The following is a 23,479-nucleotide window of genomic DNA, read 5'->3' as shown; positions in this document are numbered from 1 at the left end:
TTTAACGAAGTCGTTTTATCTTATGGTTTTGAGATGATCAATGACGATCATTATGTTTTCTTGAAAAGAGAAAAAGGAAATTATGTCATTTTATCATTATATGTTAATGATATGTTGATAGCTGGAAATGACATTGGATATATGAATGAAGTCAAGAAGTGGTTGTCATCACAATTCGATACAACGGATATGGGAGAAGTCGAGTACATCTTAGGGGTGAAGATCATTAGAGATCGTCCTAAAAGACTTTTGAGTATGTCACAAGAGTCTTATACTAAATAAGATGTTACATCATTTCAGCATGTCTAATTGCAACATAAAACATACACCTTTTGTGAAAAATATTGTTTTGAGCAAGAGTAAGTGTCCTAAAACTCTAAAGGAAATAGCTGAGATTAATAAAAAATTATATGTTAGTGCTATTGGTAGTTTGATGTACACTATGTTGTGTACACATCTCGATATCAGCTAGGCTATTAGCTTAGTTTAGTTGCTTCCAGTCAAACCCAGGACCGAGATACTGGAATGCGGTAAAAAGAATATTCAAGTATCTGAAGGCGACAATAGATTATTGTCTCTATTTTCAAGGATCATATATGAGTCTGAAAGGTTATTCAGATGCAGATTAGACTATGTGTTCTTGACGAATGGTGGTGTCATCTTATGGAATAGCAAGAAACAAGCTTGTGCAGCTTTGTCAATTATGGAAGCTAAATATGTGGCATGTTCAGTGGCTGTGTAAAAAATAGTCTAATTGAGAAGATTCCTGAAGCATCTGAAGATTATTGAGAACAATAGGAGTCCAATAAGTGTCTACTGTGATAGTCAAGCTTCAGTAGCTTTTTCTAAAAATCTCAAATATCACATCAAAGGCAATCATATAGCCATAAAATATAACTTTGTGAAGGATATATGGCTACAATAATTACAAGAAAAGTAATTCTTGAGTATGTCCCTACACGTGCTATACTTGTAGATCCTTTTACTAAGTCAATGACTAAAGAATCATTTAAAGAATATGTAAAGTCTTTGGAACTTCGTAGAATGTAACAATATTATAATAATAATCAGATTTTGTGATTTGATTGTATCATTTGTCATAATTTATTCAATGTATATGTTGTTTTTGTTATATTCATATAAAATCTCGATGAGCATGTTGGCAGGTTGAAATTAGTCCACTCACATGGACAATCATCTCTATTTGTACATTCTATTTGTTATGTACAAATAGAGGTAAAACTGTTACTTATGGGACAACTTACATAGTTGTGAGCGGAGATATATCTATAAGTTAAAGTCGCCTTGATAATTATATCAAGATGAGATCATTTATGTGTTAATAATGATCGAAGTAAATGAATCCATCATTTATTGAACCTGTTGAAGGTCAGATTGGAATTCATATGTTGAATTCATGATTAGACATTAGGTATGTCTAGATCAAAATATAAAATATGTACGATGTAAAATTTGAGAAAAACATGCACTTTTTTTTAGTAAATAGAATAATATCGTAGCATGTGATTCATATCGCATGTACTATTGCGATAATTAGAGTAGTAAGAGAATGAATCTTTGTTTCTCTACTATGTGAGACCTTTGAGATTATAAGTTAATATCAGTTTTTGCCCTTAGTGTCTATTTAACTGTTTACTTGAAGCTTTAATCAGTGTCTGCTACTTTAGCATGTATGATGTATCCTATGGCTATGGATGATTTGGTTTATGGATAATAATTAGGAAAACAACTAATTAGAATAAATATATTCTAGCTAAAAAAATTAAATAGATTTGTATTTTTTGATATTATTCATTGATAGACTTATTTCAGTTATGTATAGAAATGATTGTGGATATTAAATATGAAATATTGTCTTGACATAATAGTTATTATGAGGGATTAGAGATGTTTATATTAATGTAAATAGGAGATTGGATGTTTCCAAGGCATGGATATTTCCAAGATAATGGTTATGTGCAACTGAGAGATTAGATGTTTTCTGGATAATGGATATCTACCGCTAGGAGAGAGGCTATGTGTCATTATGAGAGTGTTTCTAATTTATTTGGAAGAGCGAGTAAGTAAATTGTAACAACTTTATTTGCATTGATTGTTCATAGAGCGCTATGTAAGGTGTAACAATGTTCTTAATAACTATCGCTCTATTTTTTTGTCGCATGAACCATTTTCCTAATGTATGAAATCGATGTTCTTGTATAGTCTTTGTGACTTAATTATTCTATAGTCTTTGTGACTTGATGACCTTTGGGGACTGACTTAGACGAGTGAGAGATATTGGACGTGTGTAATTACTACACACATTGCCAAGTGAGTGACGCACCTCGAGAAAGTGAGCAAGTGGTGTTTACTCTTCTCCTTAAGGCATCCAAGCAAATCCAAGGAAAAGGAGAGACTCATTCCGAGAAATAAGGGATTTGATTTGTAAAATCATCGAACAACGTTCATCACTGTAACCCTTTTACAAACGGCAAGAAACAACTTCCTTCATCCAACATTTTTCTCCTTCTAAAATTTTACTACAACGAGATATGATTTATTATTCCAAACCGTGAAATTTTATTATAATTCCATCATCAGGGGCATCCTCATCAAACTCGATACTGAATTACAACATCAACAGACTTATTTTCTGTTCAAAAGAATGCTTAGGGTGTTCAGCCACCACCATTTTGCTAGTTAGATTCAACTGCCAAGAGTAGCCAATCTCCATTAATCAGACATTTAATCTCATGCTTTTTAATTTCTATATTGCAGCACGTGTACTGCAACTTTACAAACAAGAATCCTGGAATCTAATTCATCAGTAAAAACATTGATATCGCTTCTTGCAAAAGGAAGACAATTTCCTTTAAAAAAAAAAAGAAGCAATCAAGGTCTTCGAGTAAATTGTTTCCAAGGAAGAAGTATCAGCATCCAATTTGAACAATCTTTATCTGCTATACTCGGAGCTTAGACTGAGATCAGGAGTGGCAAAGTGATGACCCAACCCGAGCCATGATTTGATGTCCTCTTGGTTTATGGAAGTGGTCACTTGAGGAGATCGAGTCATTTGGTATGGTGCTCTTGCATAGATCCTGAAAATTTTGGGTTTAACTGATTAAACTAGCTGAAACAATCAACCACTTCTTGTGCATTTGCAGACAAGGATTTCTTACCGATCCTTTCTTTTCTCAAGGAATCGTTGGAGCGAAGCCTTTCTAGCAATAGGAAGATCTGCAGTTCAATAATAGAACATAGAGATCAGTAACTAATCATATTAAGTATACTATCATCTTGCATGAGATTCCAACAAAATCTTGGTTTGGTGTCACTACCAGAGAGATTAGGCTGTGCTGGTTTAAGTTGGGGAACCACAGGATTGCTAGCAGATTTAGGAACCAAGGTTGAGTTTTTTTGATAAGAGAATGATCCTGAGCTTGTCACGGCTTCAGTAAGGAGGGAAGGGGGTACACAGGTCAAGTTATCAGCAGTGGAGCTCCCGTTGCTTGCTAGCTGCATGAGATCCTTAGCTTTCTCGGCTGGGAAATTGTCGAACACCAGCACCTTTCCTCCGTAGAAGATTGTAAGTTGTGATTTCTGTGCTTCCCTGCAATAAAAGTAGCCAGAGAAACGCTGAGATCACCTTCAAATTTCTGCCTTAGAATGGATCTTATAGTGATTTCTGCCTTAAAATAACATGGGATTTTGCGTTCTTTTTTTTCTTCCTTCGGCAAATAGAATGAAGGGATGAGAGCTGAGACCTCGAATCCGGCGACGCTGAGGTGAGGAAGCCGGTACGCTGGGGAAAGAGATCCATGGGGTTCTCTTGGGAAACGACCTCCCCTTCGCTTTCCCTCTCGCTGTCCTGTCCGCCGGAGACGTCCGCCCCTGGCAGGAAGCTCATAGTGATCGGCGGCTGAAACGACTCCGACTTGCCTGAAAAATCCGACGCAACGATCAACAAACGAAGATTCCCGGAAGAGAAGCAAAAAATTCGAAAGAAAAAACGAGGAAAACAAGGTAGGAAAGCAACCAGCAACAACATCAAGAGCAAAAATTTTCGAGCACCCGACAGATCCTCCGGATCCCACACCAATTAATAAGGAAAAAATCGAGATTTGCCAAGAAAAAGGATCGAACAAGGTCGAATCAACATCAAATGATGGTACGATCAAGATCGAGGGGGTCTCACCTTTAGGCGCTACCTGGGCTATCCCGAACCCTAAATCGGCTGCGCTGCCCTTCTCCTTGATGTACTGGCTGAGGAGACTGCAGGCCACCGTGAAGTTGCTCGATCCCTGCTTCCGCGCCGCATCCGCCATCTCTAAACCCCAATTTCACGCAAAGCAAGCAGGAGAGAATCCGGCGAGGTTCGCCGACCGGGAACGGCGTTAAGCTCGAAGGCGTTTGATGGTCTTGCTTCCTCCGCCTTCCAAGGCCTTCATTTATATTTCCAGCCGGCTTCCATTTAAGACACGTGATTCTCGAGGAGTAAAGCTGACGAAGAATTAATCAACGATGAATATTCTTTTTAATTCGAGCTTTTCAATTTGGTCCGCGAGAGTCGTTTTTTTTCCTTGGTTTATTTTAAAAAAGCTTAAAAATTAATCAAACCATACTGATCTAGAGCTGGGACTGAAATGAAATTAACAATTTAACTAGGGGAAGGAAGTGAAATTAAATTTAGCACGCGAGTCACGAGAACCATCGGGGGTGGAAACGGAAGAGTCTACCAGGGAGCAATATAGAAATAAGGAATTATTCGAGGGAGGATTGAGAATAATTAAATGGGAGTCGGTCGATGGGTCGGTCGGTCGTACGGAGGCGAGTAAAACGTGGGGAAATTAGAAGGCAGAGGAAGCGGAGTGGGGTTGGAAATTTTCAATTTTGAAGAATTAATGGGTGGTGGCGAGAGAGGTGACGTGCAGGGAAATTCATCTGTGCGTGAAGCTGGCGCCGGGTCGGGAGCGTCGCGTGATTATCATAACTTTTAGCCTTTTTAGGTTTACTAATAATTTTTTTACATTAAAAAATATATTAAAATTACCAGTATATATCAATTTGAGCTGCACACCCTTATTCTATATATATTCATTAACGACTTAGTATAAATTAGAATTTTATCCGAGTATCTTGATGATTGAGTCATCCGGATATTTGAATTTACACTCAGCTATCTGTGGATGTACACATGTGCAGATTAATATATATATATATATATATATATATATATATATATAAATTTTAGTAAAAAATCTTTAATAAATATATAGAGAAATAATATTTTGTACATCTTTATATGAGCAAGTGTAGACGACATCTTATGTGGATACTTAACATTATCAAAATTTAATTTTTTTAATCTCTCATTTATATGTGACATTTTTCTCTTTTTTCTTTTAAATTAAAATCATATAACAATTAATGTAGTGATGATTAACCAGCACCACTAGCACTAAGATGGCACCATGACCAATACTAAAATCAGGTGGTACTAATTTTTAACCTTATCTTAGTGCTCTCTCTGTGCATCTTTGTTGATTTTTAAAAATCAAAGATATTTTTTTTTAAAATACATCACAATGATGGTGCTATTTTTTAAAATCAATAAGAAGAATCAACACCACACAGTGATTGTTCCATATAATTGAAGAATAGAGAATTTTATTTTTATTTATATAAGATATTCAAATTAGATATTAAATATTGATAGTTCATTTATATTCTCCTCCATTTAGATTGAATATTGAATCTTTGATTGAGTACTTGTGGACAACTAAGTGAAATTTTGAATGCCCAGATGGTTTACGGATATCCCAGATGTATAACGTATTAAAACTATATCTTAGTTAATAGAAAAAAATTTTAAGACATAATCGATCACATTCAAGATTAATTGCATCCTAAAAATAGATACCTATATTATAAAAAAAAAACTCTTAAAAACTTACAATTAAAATTTTAATAGAAACAAATATTTTAGAAGTCCACCTCCCAATATATACCAGTTCAATTAAGTGCAAGACAGTTGAATCAATCAGAAGCGACAAAACTTAGTGGTGGATAAGATCAATGCCTTTGACTCTAAAGAGAGTTGGGTCACCTACCAACCCCCTGTTCTTGGCGGTGTTTGCCGATCAGTTCCTGCATTTGACTGAATATTAATAATCAGTTATTCTGAACAAATCATGTTAGTTTATCTGAACTGGATTATTGCAGTTATGTTTAAGAAATTAAAGAAGTTTTTTTTTTTCTGAACTATGGTTTTTCTTATAAATATAGATGCAATCTTTACATATTCGAACTGTAATTAACTTCTTGGAGAAGAAGATGATGGACGTTCCTGCAATTAACTAAACCTGTAGTATGTTAGTGAACAACAGTCATACAAAATTATACTGATTAGTAAAAGAGTCATACTAAATAGGCCAAAACACAATTTCTAGGAAACAAATCAAATAAAAATGCAAGTATAATAATAATAATAATAATAAAACTCTACTTCATGATCAAACATTACAAATATGAATTATCAGAACAAAGATAATCCTACCATTTTTTTACCTTCTGCAAAGAAGGAAACCAAAACATAAAATATAAAAAGAAAAAGAAAGAACACAAGAACTAGTTTGAGTTGATCAAAGGAATGCGGAATTCCGCAGAATTGACCTACAGGGAGAGAAAAGACAAGCATGATAGCTAGTTTCATAATGTTACATTAGTGTATTGAGAAACTTTGTATCACTGCCTCTTCTTACCTCAAAATATACAATGCAAGAATATTTTTTTTTGCAGTTTTTTCATCTACTTCCTCTGTTTTTTTTTTTTTTTTTTTTGTTTTTGTTTGTCCTCATTTCCCCTTCTTTTCTGACCTTGTAGCATCCATGTTGTATATTATACCGACATTACATCAGTATATCACAACACTCAGCAAGCCAGGCTGAGGCTGGCTGAAGCGGATGCCTTCGTCCAGCAAGTACTGTTCGACTGCCACTGGAAGCCTCGCGGGAGTTCGGACACCCTTGGTGTGGTGGCCAGTCCCAACACAAATCATTACGTGCAGTCGCTGGCAGGTGGCCCTCGCCGTGCTCCTCAAGATTCTTAGCTCATGATTCAGAACTTGTAGAGCTTCATTCACATGAAGGCCATGAAGATCAATCAGGCGGTCTTGTTCCCCGCCATAGCCCTGTGTCTTAGCAGATACTGGGTTCCTGAAAAAATACACGAGGAACAAAGACTCCACTAAGTGAGTAATCAAATAGCTGCAATCTAAGAGAACCTAACATAGGCTCACAAGACTCATCACAAGGAGAAGTTCAGCGTAATTGCATGCTAATTAAAATCAGATTAAAAAATTGTAAATAAATAATGTAACGGCCAAAAGGTTGGGATGCTAGGCTATTACTTGTTGCCGGATAGAGTAAAAGAATTAATAAGTTTCTTCGATAGATTGTGACAGTACAATAGCATGAGTTGAAAGATAAAAAAACAATAAAGCACTTAATTTTTTTAAGGTAATAGCTAGAATTTGGACTAAGAACTCGTTCATGTCTGCATCTTAAAGTGCAAAAATTAACAAAATTTCTATCCATTGTCAATTCACCAAAATGCAGGATATTGAATTGTTGATCCTTTGTCTATGTATTGCATGGCCATGTAATAAATGTAGCAACAGTGGATTCCTCCGTAAGAGAATAAATAAAATACTAAATGAAAAAAAATACTGGGATATATAAGCTTTTAGCTATGAATGTCCAACCTTTTTCGGTAGATCTCTTCTTTGGCTTTTTCATGAGCTGCTTTCATATGCATGTTGTACAACTGCCCCTTGAAGCTCAACTCCTTAGCTAGAGCCTTGTTTCCAATTAGATAGGCTTGTCTTGCCTGCAAATATATTCCATGAAGATGACTAATTTCTTTAAGTACATGTTAAGAAGCCACACTTAGAGCATCCGCATCAGTTTCACTATAATATCTCTAAAATTTAGTATAAACCACCCACTTTATTAAATTTAAACAATCACTTTTCACTACACACTACACTACATCAGCCGTTCTAAAATTTCCATTATTTTTATTTTTTTTATTATTTTCTTCTCACTCTTTCACTTTTTTTTTATTATATTTTCTCTCTCCCTATGTAATATCTACTTTTCATTATCCAATCCATTCCCTTTATTTTTTTTCTCTCTCCCAAATTAAATGATATTTTAATATTTAAGAAATGAATTTCATGTCCTAAATTTAAAGATCTATTCATGAAATCTAAATTTTAGAAATAAATAGGATAGCTAATGCAAAGGTTTTTTTTATGTAAAATATAAAATTTAAGGTAAATTCTATGTTTAGGGAAGTTGATGTGGATGCTCTAAATAATCAACAACATATTAGCTCATAGGGATAACAGTTGAAACAAGCCCCCCAAAAAACAAAGGTGATGGCTACAACATAATAGGGAATTCATTTACTACAGTGAGAAGTGAATTCTTCTCGGCGATTACCACATAATGCTATAGGGCTTTCTGGTGTGTTAACTGCTTAGTATGCTTTGTTAACAATTCTCCAGAAGCACAGTCATAACATTTAACTCTATAGAAATTGGAAAAAGAGAGAGAGAGAGAGAGAGAGAGAGAGCTAGACATTGAGCAAATGAAAATCCAGGAGTCCAAAAACTAAAAAATGCTGTAACTATGTCCATGGGATATACAAGAGGGAAGAAAATTCATGTTTAAGAGACCTTTCTGGCCTCAAGCACATTTACACCAAGTATCTAGTTGATTTGCAGATTTTGGCACATATTAATCAGAGAATAAGAACAAAGCTAGCATATCCTTTATTTCTTCAAGAAACTTGGCAGTAATTTCTTTGTTAATCTAATCTTTAGAAAAAATGTGAATAGCCAATGCAACTTGAAGCTTAATTTTGGAAATATTATCATGAGGATAGTTTAGATAAACGGAAATTAGTTGTTTGTATTGAAGAGCAAGGTAACCAAGAAAACATTAAACAAGAGCAGTTGGATTACCTTCAAGATATCTAACATGATATCTTGAATTATATAATCATTTGATTTGATAAATATCATTACCAAAATTCTCATATTCCTATAGTATAGTAAATTAGAAAGAAATTAAAATAAATTGATGCAGGTCTCCATTGCACTGCAAAACTCAATAACCAATCAACACTCCAAGAAAAAAAATAACTGGGCCTACAAAGACTGAAAAAAAACAAAGATTTCATTTATTGCCAATTTGGTCTCCATAACCCAATAAATGTCACAACTTGGTTCACAAAGTTGTTGTTATGGGCTTATTTTCTTCCCTCTCTAAAAAAATATTTCCAGTCTAAAATATCCAGAACCATAAATTTATGAGGATCTTTTTGTTTAAAGTATTTTATTCTAGAAAATTTATATTTGTAGCGCAAACTTATGAATCTAATTACCTATAATATAGGAGCCAGAACCTACTTAGATAGATAAAAAAAATACTTTAGACTAAAATCACTCCAATATCCAAAGACTATTAAGTAATGAAGTTTTCTCAAACACAATTGCAATATGGAAATATTGTAACTATAAAATTAATATTTGGAAGAATTTTAATGAAATAGTTAAAATATTTGAAAATAAATATTTTTTGAAATAAACTTGAAACTCTAATAATCCCAAATTGTTTAAAAAAAGCATTCATAATTCCAAAATTCTAACTTAATGTAAAGTAATAAATTTAAAATTTCTTTAAAAACATTAAGATTACTTAAAATCCATTCCAAAAGCCTCGGACATTTTTCTTATATGTTAGTGGAGCTCTTTGTATGATTCTAATTTTAAATTGCTAAAAAAAAGATTAACATTGATTTATAACACAAATGTCAAAATGTTACCAACTGCATTAAATTCTTATTAATCCATTGTATGTTAATGAAATTTTCCTGTGTTAGGAGGAAAATAAATAAATCAGCATGCAGGATTACTTTCAATATATATAAATAATAGATAATTGTAGAAAGACTAATAACCACGAAGCTTTATCATTTAGCCTAGTTTCCTATGCAGTCCTTATGCACCATAATTCTTTATCTATTTGCTAAGATCTAGTTATCTATACTGCTCTTACATATTACCAGCTATAAAGTACTCAAGAATATGTTGAGAGTAGTGGAACTATCAAACAATCATTCTCCAAAACATACTTTATGATTGCAAATAATTAGCCTATTCATTAATAGGCACCAATTAGAGAATATCTACCTGATCAAAGAATACATTTCGAAGGCGTGCCAAATCACGAGCTTCCTCTCTTGTCTCCGAATAAATATTTGCTGTAAATAAAAACTAGGAAACATATAAGCAAAACATTTACCTACACTAAGAGGGGATTTATAAAACAAAGTGCACAAGTTAGAGAGAGGTCATCTTGAGAATATTTATTACCCACTGCATCCCCAGTCTCAAGCCAAACAGGAGATGATGGAACTGCACCTGAACTATTCCATCTATCTCCATATGCAATTTTAGTGCTACCATTATATGCGCTACCTAAAACTTGGGAACTTCTACTGGAACCAGCATTACCATCAGAACCATTTATTTCAAATTTCCAGTGACCAGAATCCCGGGTTGCTAGTTTCCTAACAGTAGAGGCAAAATCAATTTGGCCTTTTGATATGACAGGAGATCTATATGAATCAGACACATATTGATTATCTCCATATTTTGACAACCCATTCTGAGAATGAGCTACTGGAAGGGCAGGAAAGTCCAGTGGACTAAAGTTTGGGGCAGCCAATGAATTTGAATCAGAGTTTGAATCAAAACTGCTATCAACTTGAAGCTGCAACAAAAAGTAAATTGTCAGGAGCCCTTAACACCCATTTAGTTAGACGACAGTTTAATGAATCACAGCCCACTCACTATACTACATTAAGGTAAAAACTAAGCAGAACAATTCATACTAATTCATGGTTAAAAAAAAGAGAAAAGGACAGCCCGGTGCACGAAGCTCCCGCCATGTGAGGTCCCAGGGAAGGATCCATTGTACGCAGTCTTATCCTACTTTTTGCAAGAGGCTGTTTCCAGGATTTGAACCCGTGATCTTTTGATCACATGGCAACAACTTTACCATTGCGCCAAGGTTCCCCTTCATACTAATTCATGGTTAAATGTCAAAAAAAAAAACCAAAGAAGCATTGATAGCTAGCATCCACCTAATTATGTCAGAAATTGTCAAATTAGAACGATGGATAAGAGCTTGTCAGAAACAAGCCATAAGAGAAGAAGTGTTTCTCCTGTCGCTATCTGTGACAAAATTGTTTTCTGACAGGAAAAGTAGTAGGATAGAAGGATGTTCACAAACCTCAATATTGCCTTCATAATCATAATGTTGGCTGTGGAATGGCTATATTTAAGCAGATACCTTCCAAAGGTCAAAGTTGTCCTAACAATCATCAAAATGTCTTCCAATTTACAACAGCTGATAAGTTGTAAAAATGTCAGCCCATAAACTAAAAGTTAAGGAGAAAAAGTGTGCCTTTGCTTTTAACCACAACCAACCAACCAGAATGTTTTTGGAAATCCTGAATCATAATTTGCTAATATGTTCCTCCTTTTCTTCTGAATATCAATCTACTTAGGTTGGGATAAAGTGGTCCTAAAAGAATCCTACAATACTATTGCTAAGTGCATTCACATGTATAACACCACCTTTCCCAAAAGAGAGACAGAAAGATGCTACAACAACCTCTCATCTGTACATATGGGCTCTAGAAGAGATACGCTTATACAATGCTCGAATCTTTTTACTCTACTTCAAAAGATTAAGGAATTCTCTTTTTTTTTTTACTTTTCAATATTTCTAAATCTAGAGCAATGATTTAGTGTTAATGATACACATTTTGATTAAAAAAAAAAATGAACAGTTTTGCACTGGAAAGTAGTATCATAAAGCATCCAGACAATTTTAACAAAAAAACAACAAATAAATTCTCTGAAATTCAAAAAATAATTCCGCTTATTTAACATTTGACAAATTGTTACGAAGATTGTAAACCTACTGAGGTCGCATATTGACAATCCCAACCAGAAATTAATTTAATTTTCCCACAAAGTTTAGATGGTAAAATTTTGTCAAATTACCATTTAAGTTTACATCCTTGCAATATCAGATAAATTATCTAACTAGGGAACCCTATCTTTACTTTCTCAGAGTCTAACCACTAATCCATAGATTCAATGGCAACCACCATATTATAATTTATCCATAAGAATCCTGAATGACCACAATACCTCAAGCTGAGCTAGGATCTCAACTGTTAAGTTCAAATCACATCCATTTCCATAATAAATATCTGCAAGGCTCTGAGCAGCAAATCCAGGAAATTGTGATGACAGGAACTCAATAGGATCGGTGACCAAATTTTCGAGGAAAGCATTATCGCCCATTGAACTAGGAGTAAGATCACCATCATAAAAGGGTGCATCTTGCAGTTCATTTTCAAGTGACTTACCCCACACATCAGCCATTGATGTCCTGCGAGCAACTGACAATTGTTCTTTAGCATATATAGATCCAAGGTATCCCGCCTTTGCACTCAAGCAAGCATTTTCAATGGTAGCAGATAGATCTTGCTGCATATCTAACATCTCTCTGGTCATTGATCCTGGAAATTTGGATTGTTCAGCACTATCATTGATCGACAAACCAGCAAGTGAGAGGTTTCCAGGCTCATGCAGTTCTTCTCCTGTGACTTGGAAGTCAGGAGTGATATCATCGGGAAGCCGTTGGCGCCAGTACTGGTGTACCTCATCATCTGAGTTATTTGAAGTGTTAGAATCTGATCTATCTAAGACTGTTTTTCTAGAAGATCCTGTAAGATCAACCTTTATGGCATCTGAAATTTTGGTGGTTTCATAAGTACATTTAAGAGACGAAGGAACAAATTCAGCTGCATTGGGATTTAAAGCAGTAGCTTTGTTCAATGAACAAGACTTTGCAACCGAGGTGTCTGCAAGACCTTTGTTCGAAGAGTTCATCTTTATCTGAAGCACTAGTAACTCTTGATTATATACAATTTTTGTTACAAGGAGAAAGTTTCAGGAAGGTTTATCCGAGACCTGCAAATGAAATTTGTAAATGAAATAAAATCAGACACAAATATAATCTGAACAAGAAAAACAAGGAATGATCAGGAATAAAGATCATCATCTCTGACATGTAATAAAAAAATTATTCTTTTTGACAATCTCATATGTAGTTTCAACCTAAAAACTCAGTACCAACAAAAATTAAAAAAATTGTATGCTACAATGCAACATCATAGAAGGCAAAAAATATATGCAATGAAGAAGAATCTAAGCCATAACACTGGGCATTAAATGGAGACAATTTACATCTTGCACTCCAAGCAGATCTCAGCAAACAAACAGAGAGCGTCCAAAAGCAAAGCAACAGACATCCAAACACAAGCAGAAGCTAAAAGCCGAACCCTAAATCAAAACGTCACTAAAATCCTCAATCAACAGGAAATTGAATACAAAAATATAAATTTTGAATCAAAGGCGAAACAAATCAACCTTCCGTGAGATTCTCCTTACTCGAAGAAGCCGTCAACCAAAAAGCAGATCCACGCAAAAAAAAAATAAAAAAAAACGTCTGTAACCAAGGACAATAAGAAACAAGAAGGGGGCCAAGAACAGATTCAGAAAAGACCCCACCTTTCCTGAGATCGATGAGGGGATATATGGCTGGGAACCGATCCATCAAGCAAAACGAAAAGAAAATGGTGAAAAACAAGCAAGCTTCTATTTTTTTTTTCCTCCTTTGAGAGCCAAGGAACCTCCTCGGATTCGCCTGCCCTCAAGCTGCCTCTAACTCGGAGGAGGACTCCACTAGCTAGTCTTAAAACCTGCGCGATCCCACGCCGACTGCAGGCGCCGCCATATGAAGGAGCCCCATTTCGGAAATCGAAGAAGAACAAAAAGGAGTAAGAAGTGAAGAGAAGAGAAGACAAACCCCAAATCTTGCCCTCGCTTCCTCTCCTCTCGATTTCGCTCCGCCTCTCCCTTTACTTTCCGGTTGACCCCTGGCCTTATAAAATTGCGAGAAGCGATAGGACGTCGAGGGCTTTTCCTACCATCCCAGCCGTCCATTTTTCTCACCCAGGCAGCATCATTACCGTTCCACTTGATCTCCCGTTACCCTCGGCTTTACTTCATCAATCACCGTCCATGCTTAATCGCACGGCTAGTTTTCCTTGATCCGTCCTCATCTTGTTCTTTCGCCAATGCATTGTGCTTTCAAGCCACAGAAGCCAATTTCAGATCCATTTGTTCGATTTATTATGATTTTTCGTTTCGTTGGATTTTAAGCTGATAGTTAAATTAGTGATAAACAAGTTAGATCACAAAGGACTAATGACTTCAATCAATTTTATCACAAACCAATTGATGTGTTTGTAATGATCTTATAATTTGAGCTCTGGCTAGAACCCAAAGACTTGGCTTTTACCGACATTACTGCTTCGTTCCCATGGGCAGCCTGAGCCATACACGACGACTATCATACTAGAACTTTACAATACAGCACCTCCAATGACGGATCCAGGAATTCAAGCATGGAGGGATGACTTTTACACGGAACAAGGGACGGTATCCACTATCTCCATTGATGAAATCCCGTAATACTAGGGGTTTCATCGTGCTAAGCCTCCACATATGCTGTCAAAACCAAATTGATCGAAATCGGAGCACAAGTGCACCAAGGGGAACTCGACTACATGTACTCATTGTATAACATATCCAGTAATATCATTCATACAGCTTGAATAAACAGCAATGAATTCTAAACAAGAAACAAGCGATATTAATCTCGAGAAGCTGACTGAAAGATGAAGAATACAGTAAGAAGTCCCACTAATGCTGTAACAACCAATGCTAGAGTTGGAATTGGTGTCGTAAACCCGAAATTCTACAAAGCAAAGCTAGTTGTTAGCATTTCATGACACTGGGCAACGAGAGATGTTTATGGGTAAAAGAGTTGAAAAAAGGTTCCATGGCAGCATAAGAAAATCATCCAAAGGGTTTAACTATCAGCTTGGAACTATAGATTTCACTGGATTTAAGTATAAACGTGAAGAAATGACTCATTTCAAACCTCTAGAAGTCCTTTCCCTGTTGATATTTCGACAGTTATTGCAGTGGTAAAACCAACCATCGCAAGCCGACCCAGCCATACATCTAGTCCATTATTATCCTTGGTTCCCTGCTCACACCTTATGGAAACAGATGTTTCTTGCTGATTAACTTTCCTCCTGTTTGATGTAATCCAGAATGCTGCGCGTAAAATTATTTCACATATTAGGATCATAATTGAGTGCACCACTCTTGTAAAATATAGCTGTATTGTTGTTCACTAGGGTCACAAATGATAGAAAATTATGGTAATATATCTGATAGAAAATCTCATGAAATGTTGAAGTTATAAAACCTATTTTGATTACTGTTGAAAGGCAAGGATGTGATCATTCAGACAGAAATCTTTAGATTCAGGAGATGAAAGAAGCAGCACTATGTTAACATATATGATTAAAAAGAGAGAAGAACAAAACAGGAAGTTAGATGATAATCTACCATGTTCTTTTCCAAGAAATGGCCTTCGAATAAGCACATAGAAGTTCACTTAGCAAAGAACCATAACCATCCAGAATCTAACTCCAATAGACCTGGTGAATATAAATTTGCTCCATGAGCCTAAAAAGAAATATTTTTAGGATCACGAAAGGCCATAGACAGTGTCGTCAAATTATTAATATAGTTGTTAGCAGGACGGACGTGCTCATGTGTGACAGTGACACTAACACGACGATGTGAACATCTCGATCCAAGTGTTAGTGCTCGAGTTCACTGAGTTCCCTCCCCAGCTGCAATGCACCAATTTAATTCAATCCATCCCAAGGCAATGAGCTCCAGTACCAACATTCAATCCAAGTCTCCCTCTCTCAAGTCCACCAAGCTTCTCCTTGATCTCATGAACAACTGAATCCAAGCTAAGCTCTTGAGCAATGAGCTCCTTGTTGATCTCCACAATGGTGCGTTTGGTTTGCCCCATTTTTATTTTCATTTTCTGAAAAACGCACGTTTTTTGTTTTTCAGAAAATGACTTTTCCGCGTTTTTATTTTCTTAGAAAACGCTCTCTCATTTTCTTAAAAATGAATGTGGAAAACGCAAACCAAACGTGTTTTCCATTTTCTCAGAAAATGAAAACAAAAAACAGCATAGAAAACACAAACCAAACGCCCCCTTAGCTCTTCAGACATGGAATGATCTATTAATAAACTTAGCTTGCGAGGGACTACATTAAAACAAATATTTTTCACTATTCCACTCAAAAGTGATTAACTACTTGACAAAAGCTCACATTGGGTACCTCTAAATGTTGAATCTTATCAATGGGCAGGCTTAGCTAAAGGATCTGATTCTGTTAAAACTATAGATGAAATCAAGTGAGTTACATGGACACACAAGTCGAATGCAAAATGAATGCGGGATGCATACTAAATCTATAACATGAATGCAATATAGAGAGCCCCAATATAATTGACAATGAAGCTTAATGATTTCTTAGAGTCACCAACGAACATCAATCAACCTTTATTCAGGTACAAATAAGTTAGCATATGTCCTCCTATTTGGCATGTACTTCATTGTCACTAGAATCATTATCAAAACAATTCTAACAAGAACCGTATACTTTATCCAGTATTAAATTGGATTTAGTTATGCCAATGACACATTGACAGGTTTATAGCAGACAATTTGAAAAGTTGGACAAGGAAATGTTCCATTTAAGTGAAAAACAGAGGAAATGTGAAGAGGCAAATTTAGTAAAATTAAAGATCAATTACAAGATTTGACTAAGTACAGTGGAAAATATACCATGTGACATATCTGAAGTTAACTAAGAATTTAACTTGATAGGCAAATAAATTTTGACAACAAGGAGCTAAAGACAGAAACACAACCTTTTACACAAAATAGGAAACTACAATAACAGAATAAAGTGGATTTTAGTATGCTCCTTGAATGGAACTACTAAACCTAAACTGGAGGCCATTACAGAAGCAAGCTCTAGAAAATTTTTAAAATCGTTTCGTGGTGAGACACAAGAGCATAATTCGCATCCAAATTCTAGAAATACTATACAAGATAAGAAACAATCCCGTGGCCTGAAATCACCTTCCTCTTGCAAAAAGGGATAAGGAAGGGATAAAGAAATGCTTTTGAAACTCCCACTTGAGGTTGTCTGGGTTGGTGTATGTGGACGACAAACAACACTGCAACCTTCGGTTTTGACAAAAGTCACATGGTCAAAGTTGCAGACTCATCAATGGAGACTCCAGAACAATGTCCTTAACCTTTTAGATTGTCTTCCCCCTTTATCTGCAACTGAATTTGAGTTACTGAGATCCTTTTGCGTAGTCCTCAACTTGGATGGACTATTTCTCCCTCATCATCGCCCAAAACAAAACAAACAAAGCACGTTTGTGCCACTCCCAAAACCACAGACGGAAGACAAAAAGATCAAATCTTTGTAAGACAAGGGTCGATTACCTGTAGTTAAGCCAGGCGTGAAGGACGAAGTGAGCGGCGAACCTCTGGATAGGGGAAAGCGAGTCAAGCCGCGGGATTTTGAGATCGAAGCACCTGCGAATCAAAGGCGAAGAATGTCACACATAGTAGGACGCCTGGATAGTTAAGAATGAGAGAGAAAGAGGGAGAGAGAGAGAGACGTGGGGATGAGCCGATATGGTGAGAGGCGGCGAAAGGAAGAGCTTGAGCACCGACCGCGGCCATAGAAGGAAGATAGAGGCGCAAAGTTGGGAAGCCTACTTTCGTTGCCAGCGATCTTGTTTCAGTCCCCGCTTTATCTCCTTACCGGCGCTTCTCCGCCACTTGGTCTGTAGCAGCTCGTGATTCGGCTCCTTCCGTTACGCGAGAAGGAATCGTTGACATGCATACCGGAACGGCGGCATAGAGGTATTATAAAATAATATGGCCAAAAAATCGCAAGGACGTTCCAAATTTAAAAAGGCGTATCTTTAAAATATATATATAATTCAAATAATGCTTCTCCGATAATTTTATTTAAAAAATACCCCTCCATTCAGCCAGATTATAAAAGTTATCCGGTATTTAACAAGGGTCCTCAAGTTAATTAAGCGAGTAACATAACAATAATAAACAGGCACAATAGTTATTTAGTTATAATTTAAGTGATTATTAATTTAAGATAATAAAAAAATTCAATAAAAATTATGAAGAAACTTTTTACAATCGTTGAACGTTAAGAAACAGTTAGGAATTAAATACAGGAGTTGTTCAATAATTTCTCACAACAAGAAATTTTTTATAATTTCTTGGACAGAAGTTACCGTAGATTTTCGTTGATTCGAGACACCTCCAAAGAGGTGCAAGATACCTTTGAGAGGATAAAGTTTATCCTCCTCTTCAAACGGTAGCTTAACGGCTACTAGAGGTACCTCCAACTAGATTGAGAGCACCTTCCATCACCTTAAGGGGTGCCTTCTATGAAAATGAGTGAAGGCACCTTCCATCACCTTGAGAGCGCCTTCCACAAGCCAGCTTGACCAGCTAACCTTCAAACTTGGCTAACTCTTCTTCGCTCTTATTTGGGGTGATGCTTCGGCAATCCGAAATTGAGCTCACCTAAACTCAATTATGACCTTCTTCTGGACTAGGTTTCCTCTCCGGCTTCCTCCTCGACTTCCTTGAATATGTTGTGCGCGTCCTTCTCGTTCACAAGTGTACACTTCTGCAGTTTCACGTCCCTCGGATGCACTGAGCCCTTCAACTCGCTTCCCGTGCCATCTTTCTCATCTGGTACGTCTTCAACTTGACTTCTTATGTTCCTAAGTTCTTGCATACTGAGACACAAGGTTGTTGTGACACTTTGAAGCTAGAGGGGGGAGGGGTGAATAAATTCTCGCGCTTTGTCATTGATGATGTGCAACTGATAAACTCGACGCAAAGCTCCCCAATGCTAACAAGATGGATTTACTTGGTATCCACCTCAAATAGAGGTGACAAATTCAAGGATATGACCCTCATGCACACTCCTCACTATAAAACACTCCTTCTCGGAAACAATTCGAAGGTGGAGAAGCCTCATACAAGCTCACACATAAAGAAATACAAAAAGAGAAAAATACAAACTAATACAAAATGAAATCTTACAAGATTACACTCATGAAACCCTATCTTGCTTCTTCTTCTTATTTGAGAACACCTCTTGACCTTGGAAGTGAAGCAATACTTGTCTCCAAGAAGGTTGAAGAATCGACGATGATGACCTCTGAGCTTAGCGAAGAGAGTGGGAGAGAAGATCAGTTGAACAGTACACGTAAAACCTTTTATAGGGCACACAACGGCTAGTTTTCAAATTTAATTGATTACTCTAATCACTTAAGAGTTCTTAATCCATTAGCTGAGTCGATTAAGAGTCTTTCTGTTCATACGAGAACAGACCGTAAGCGATTAAACTTCCCTACTTAATCGCTTATCGTAGCTTTTGTTTTACACAAAGGACTTCTTAAGCGATTGCCCTAATCACTTAAGATGTGCCTAATCAATTAAGCACCTCTCTGCGCACTCGTAAAAATGAGCTTAAGTAATTACCCTAATCGCTTAAACTATGGTAATCGATTAGCCCAATCGATTATCAAACTCTAACTTCCAAAACAAAGTCTAGGGTTCCCTTACCCAAGATTCGGTCAACCGTAACCTATTGAGACTTTTCATTGCCTAACATTTGGTCAACCTTGACCTGCTAAGACTTTTCCACTAAGTGTCCGGTCAATCCTCTGACCTACTTTGACTTTTCTCCTTATGCCAAAAAATCGGTCAATCCTTTGACCTACTTGGACTTCCAATCATCAAGTGTTCGGTCAACCTTAACCCACTTAGACTTACCATCTCATGCCAAGTGTACGATCAATCTTGACCCACTTGGACTTACCAATTACCAGGTGTCCGGTCAACCATTGACCCACTAGATTTTCACATGTCTGATTTTACTCACCAAGACTTTCTCAGTGCTTAGCTTCACTCACTAGGGCTTTTCACCTAGTTTTGCTCACCATAATTTTTTAACTACCTAGCTTCACTCACTAGTATTTTCAATCAAGTATCCGGTCAACCTTGACCTACTGGACTCTTGTTCACATCAACTGGTCAAAGCTTAACCAATCTTCCCATAACGGACAATTGCACATGCAATCTCCATATGTTGTCAAACATCAAAACTCAAATATCAAGACTCAAGCTTGAGCCAACTCAAGCTTAGTCAAACTGGTCAACCTTGACCTAGGGAAATTGCACCAATAATCTCCCCTTTTTTGATTTTTGATAATACATTTAAGTTAGGTTAATCCCATAGTCTCAACTTCTTCTTCATGTCAAAACATGAATAAGGGTTTCCTTCATTCTCTCCCTTTCCAAGAGGGTAGCCTCCCCCTTTAGGTAATGAAGGTTTCCTAACTTAAACTCTACATTTTCCTCTTTTGGCACGCATCAAAAACTCTCCCCCTGAAGAGTTACCTACATGTTATTCACAACCTCACTTATTGTTCACAACATCACAATGAAGGTCTCCTACCCTTCATTATGCATAAATCCTCATCCTAGAGCTACATAACAATGAAGGTTTAAAACCATCCATTTGGTTATTAAAAAAAATCATGTCTTTATGGAGTAGCTCCCCCTCAAAACATGCTCCAAAGTTTTGTTATTGTACCAACAATGACTTGGAATTCCTAAACCTTTAGAAAAACCAAAATTTTGAAATGTCAAGGTTCCATAATCAAATTGAATGCAAACATCGTCCTAAACTTCAATTTAGTCTTTCTTAAACATTCCAATTTTGTTATGAAAACTACCCTTAAATATTCACAAATGAATTTCTTAGGGTTAAGGAAGGTTAACACGACTAAACATGGCTTATTCAACTTAAATAAATTTATTTAAACTGAAATCAAGATCTTAAGTGCTTAAACGAAGCTCTTAATCGCTTAAGCCGAGCTATAATCGATTGAAATTGAGATTTAATCGATTCCCGAGTGTTAATCGATTAAGACCTTTAATTAATTGTTGTAATCAATTTCGTGAGCCACTGTACTCACAGGAATTTAGATAATTGATTGACCTAATCGACTAGGATGTGGTAATCGACTAGTCTAGTCGATTACCATTTTGATTTCTGAAATTAATTTTAGCAGAATTTCAGAAATGTCCTAAAAATTCTATAAAATTCTAAAAATCATGAAAATTTATGTATGCATTATCTAAGGCATATCTTATCATGGAAAAAATAATTTTATAAGAAAATACATCTCTTTTTAAAAGATTTGATACAAAATTGGAAACTCTTGAAAACTTCAACGTTTCTTTCAAGTTTATGTTCAACTCTTCAATGGTGATTGCTATTAAAAGATAGACTTCACCAAGGTTTTCCAAAAATATTTTGAAATGATTTTCAAAATCAATTTCCAAACATGTTCTTTGGGCTAAATGCATATGACTTGTACATTAGCTTTCCCAATGATTGGATAACACATAACTATATGCTTTAATGAAAATAAAACTCAAAAAGATGCACTAAATTAACATCTTGACTTTTGATCATCCTCCTAACATCTCACTTGTCTCTAATGTGTACTAAAACACATACAAGTCACCTTATGATTTTTATGAGATGTAGATTTTAGTTTTGCCCTAATCTAAGGGATTGTGCATATCTATCTAGGTATTGTAGAATTTGATTATCCACCTAAGATGTCACTTGTTGATAAATATCATTGTCCTTAATTACAATGAATTTAAAATAATGCATGATGATTTATGATATACATCAAAATAAATATTTTTCAAGGGAATGTCATTGTCCTTTTAGCTATATGATATATGTATGACATGACATGGTATTTTTTTATATTTTTTATAACAGAAATTAATGTAAAATATAATGTCATGACATATGATGGACAAACAATCATAGCAATTTAATATAAGCAATATACCTAAATTATCTATCTAAATATCCCTAATTATTTGCTAAATTTTAAAAATAATCCTAGATTATCCTCATCTTCTTAAGAAAATGTCAAAACCCAACTTGGCATTTCTTTTGTCTTTTTCTTATTTGTGTCAATTTAAATTAAATCCAACTCCTTAAATTTTGACATATTTTACTCTTCAAAGGAGTAAACATTCAATCCTTTTTATTTTCAAGGAGTACAACTACCTTGAAAATGTCCTCCAACTATCAACTTTTTCAAGATTAGGTTAACTATCCTTCCAATTAGAGTTGACACTCTCTAAACTTATCTAGGGTATAGAGAACATACTCTTAGGAACCCAAAATCGATTGATGCTCCTTGGGTGTTCAAGGTACTCACTAGGGATAACTTTCCTAGTTACCTTCTTAATGACCTTCTTAGGTTTCTTAGAAGCCTTGATTATGCTAGACTCCTCTAGATCAACTCTAGGGATAGCTTCCCTTGTGACCTTCATAATGACTTTTTTAAGCTTCTTAGAAAACTTAGTCACGTTGGTCTTCTCAAGGTTAACTCTAGGGATGACCTCCCTTGTAACCTTAGATTGATCATTTGACCTAGGGTTAGTTCCATAAATATATGGAACCTTACGATACGAAGCCACATTATTTTTGGCTTTAGGTTTGTAACCCAAACCTCTATGGTTATTGAATGGCTCTTGCCTATCTACACCTAGGTTATACTCATTTTGCCCCTTAAAGATATTTTTCATTCTTTTTAGAGTCTTTTCTAATTAATCAAATCTTGACCTCAAGACTTGATTTTCCTTCCATAAATCCATAGATTTGAAATTTTTTTGATTCTCATGAGCATTTTTATTTTTAAGCATATATCTAAAATTCTTAGAATTCTTGCCTAATTTGTTATCTACCTTTCTAACCTTAGGTGAGACGGTCTTTGCATGATATGCTACATATTTTTCTTTAACCTTATCATGCTTTCTATTTTCATGATAAATTGCATTAAAGTGATCTAAACTAGACTTAGCATGCATTTTATCATGATTTAGAGGAATTGGTTCAATAAAAGATACCTTGGGTTTGCTCTTGAGGGCTCCCCCTTGATTTGAATTTCCTCCTTTATTCTTCTTGGTTGGATTCCTCCCCTTAGGATATTGACTCCGATAATACTCTTTTTGATTGCAAGAAAAGCACACAATGTGCTCCTTGCCCTTGCGTACCATGGGGTTGATCTCCTTTAACTTCTTCTTATCCTTTGATGCCACTTGGCCTTTCTTCTTGATCAATTTGTGACACTTACTCTTGTAGTGTCATTTTTACCTACACTCAAAATAATGATATGACCTTTATTATTAACAAATGAACTTGTTATACCTTTGCTTAT

The 23,479-nt window shown here is 35.7% G+C and overlaps 3 protein-coding genes across 5 annotated transcripts; all 3 read right to left on the bottom strand.

The window, feature by feature from the left end:
* Window positions 1-2,733: 2,733 nt before the first annotated feature.
* LOC122051011 (protein TIFY 10a-like) lies at window positions 2,734-4,438 on the bottom strand. Its single transcript, XM_042611913.1, has 5 exons — window positions 4,196-4,438; window positions 3,765-3,939; window positions 3,339-3,610; window positions 3,180-3,237; window positions 2,734-3,098 (listed from the first exon to the last, which is right to left on the bottom strand). Exons 1-5 carry the CDS (start codon window positions 4,323-4,325, stop codon window positions 2,954-2,956), a joined length of 780 nt encoding a protein of 259 aa, XP_042467847.1. The 5' UTR covers window positions 4,326-4,438; the 3' UTR covers window positions 2,734-2,953.
* A 2,094-nt stretch (window positions 4,439-6,532) lies between these two features.
* LOC122051010 (polyadenylate-binding protein-interacting protein 7-like) lies at window positions 6,533-14,114 on the bottom strand. 3 transcript variants are annotated; one of them, XM_042611910.1, is made up of 7 exons: window positions 14,019-14,072; window positions 13,721-13,930; window positions 12,293-13,120; window positions 10,442-10,841; window positions 10,259-10,329; window positions 7,763-7,887; window positions 6,533-7,214 (listed from the first exon to the last, which is right to left on the bottom strand). In XM_042611910.1, the coding sequence occupies exons 3-7, from the start codon at window positions 13,037-13,039 to the stop codon at window positions 6,914-6,916; spliced, it is 1,644 nt and encodes a 547-aa protein (XP_042467844.1). In that variant the 5' UTR covers window positions 13,040-13,120; window positions 13,721-13,930; window positions 14,019-14,072; the 3' UTR covers window positions 6,533-6,913. The 3 variants fall into 3 exon arrangements, with proteins under 3 accessions (XP_042467844.1, XP_042467845.1, XP_042467843.1); XM_042611911.1 differs by lacking the exon at window positions 13,721-13,930 and having other exon boundaries at window positions 14,019-14,114; XM_042611909.1 differs by having other exon boundaries at window positions 13,721-14,090.
* A 656-nt stretch (window positions 14,115-14,770) lies between these two features.
* Window positions 14,771-18,024, bottom strand: LOC122051012 (stress enhanced protein 1, chloroplastic-like). The gene is made up of 4 exons (XM_042611914.1): window positions 17,795-18,024; window positions 17,616-17,708; window positions 15,159-15,337; window positions 14,771-14,972 (listed from the first exon to the last, which is right to left on the bottom strand). Exons 1-4 carry the CDS (start codon window positions 17,856-17,858, stop codon window positions 14,868-14,870), a joined length of 441 nt encoding a protein of 146 aa, XP_042467848.1. The 5' UTR covers window positions 17,859-18,024; the 3' UTR covers window positions 14,771-14,867.
* Between the last annotated feature and the right edge of the window lie 5,455 nt (window positions 18,025-23,479).

The sequence above is a fragment of the Zingiber officinale genome, chromosome 3A, assembly GCF_018446385.1.
Source record: "Zingiber officinale cultivar Zhangliang chromosome 3A, Zo_v1.1, whole genome shotgun sequence".
NCBI classification, from domain to species: domain Eukaryota; kingdom Viridiplantae; phylum Streptophyta; class Magnoliopsida; order Zingiberales; family Zingiberaceae; genus Zingiber; species Zingiber officinale.
The sequence above is the reverse complement of the archived record's forward strand: the minus strand, read 5'-3'. Positions and strand labels throughout refer to the sequence as shown.

What these genes read in the sequence shown, in the direction of transcription:
- LOC122051011 (XM_042611913.1), bottom strand. Translation starts at nt 4,325, where the DNA reads ATGGCGGATGCGGCGCGGAAGCAGGGATCGAGCAACTTCACGGTGGCC. An exon ending in TCAGCGTCGCCGGATTCGAG is followed by an intron (nt 3,611 to 3,764) that starts GTCTCAGCTCTC and finishes CTTTTATTGCAG; the next exon opens with GGAAGCACAGAAATCACAAC. An exon ending in AGCACAGCCTAATCTCTCTG is followed by an intron (nt 3,238 to 3,338) that starts GTAGTGACACCA and finishes ATTGAACTGCAG; the next exon opens with ATCTTCCTATTGCTAGAAAG.
- LOC122051010 (XM_042611911.1), bottom strand. Translation starts at nt 13,039, where the DNA reads ATGAACTCTTCGAACAAAGGTCTTGCAGACACCTCGGTTGCAAAGTCT. An exon ending in AGATCCTAGCTCAGCTTGAG is followed by an intron (nt 10,842 to 12,292) that starts GTATTGTGGTCA and finishes TTTTTGTTGCAG; the next exon opens with CTTCAAGTTGATAGCAGTTT. An exon ending in GAAATGTATTCTTTGATCAG is followed by an intron (nt 7,888 to 10,258) that starts GTAGATATTCTC and finishes ATATATTTGCAG; the next exon opens with GCAAGACAAGCCTATCTAAT.
- LOC122051012 (XM_042611914.1), bottom strand. Translation starts at nt 17,858, where the DNA reads ATGGCCGCGGTCGGTGCTCAAGCTCTTCCTTTCGCCGCCTCTCACCAT. An exon ending in CACGCCTGGCTTAACTACAG is followed by an intron (nt 15,338 to 17,615) that starts GTAATCGACCCT and finishes TTTTACGCGCAG; the next exon opens with CATTCTGGATTACATCAAAC. An exon ending in CAGGGAAAGGACTTCTAGAG is followed by an intron (nt 14,973 to 15,158) that starts GTTTGAAATGAG and finishes TTTGCTTTGTAG; the next exon opens with AATTTCGGGTTTACGACACC.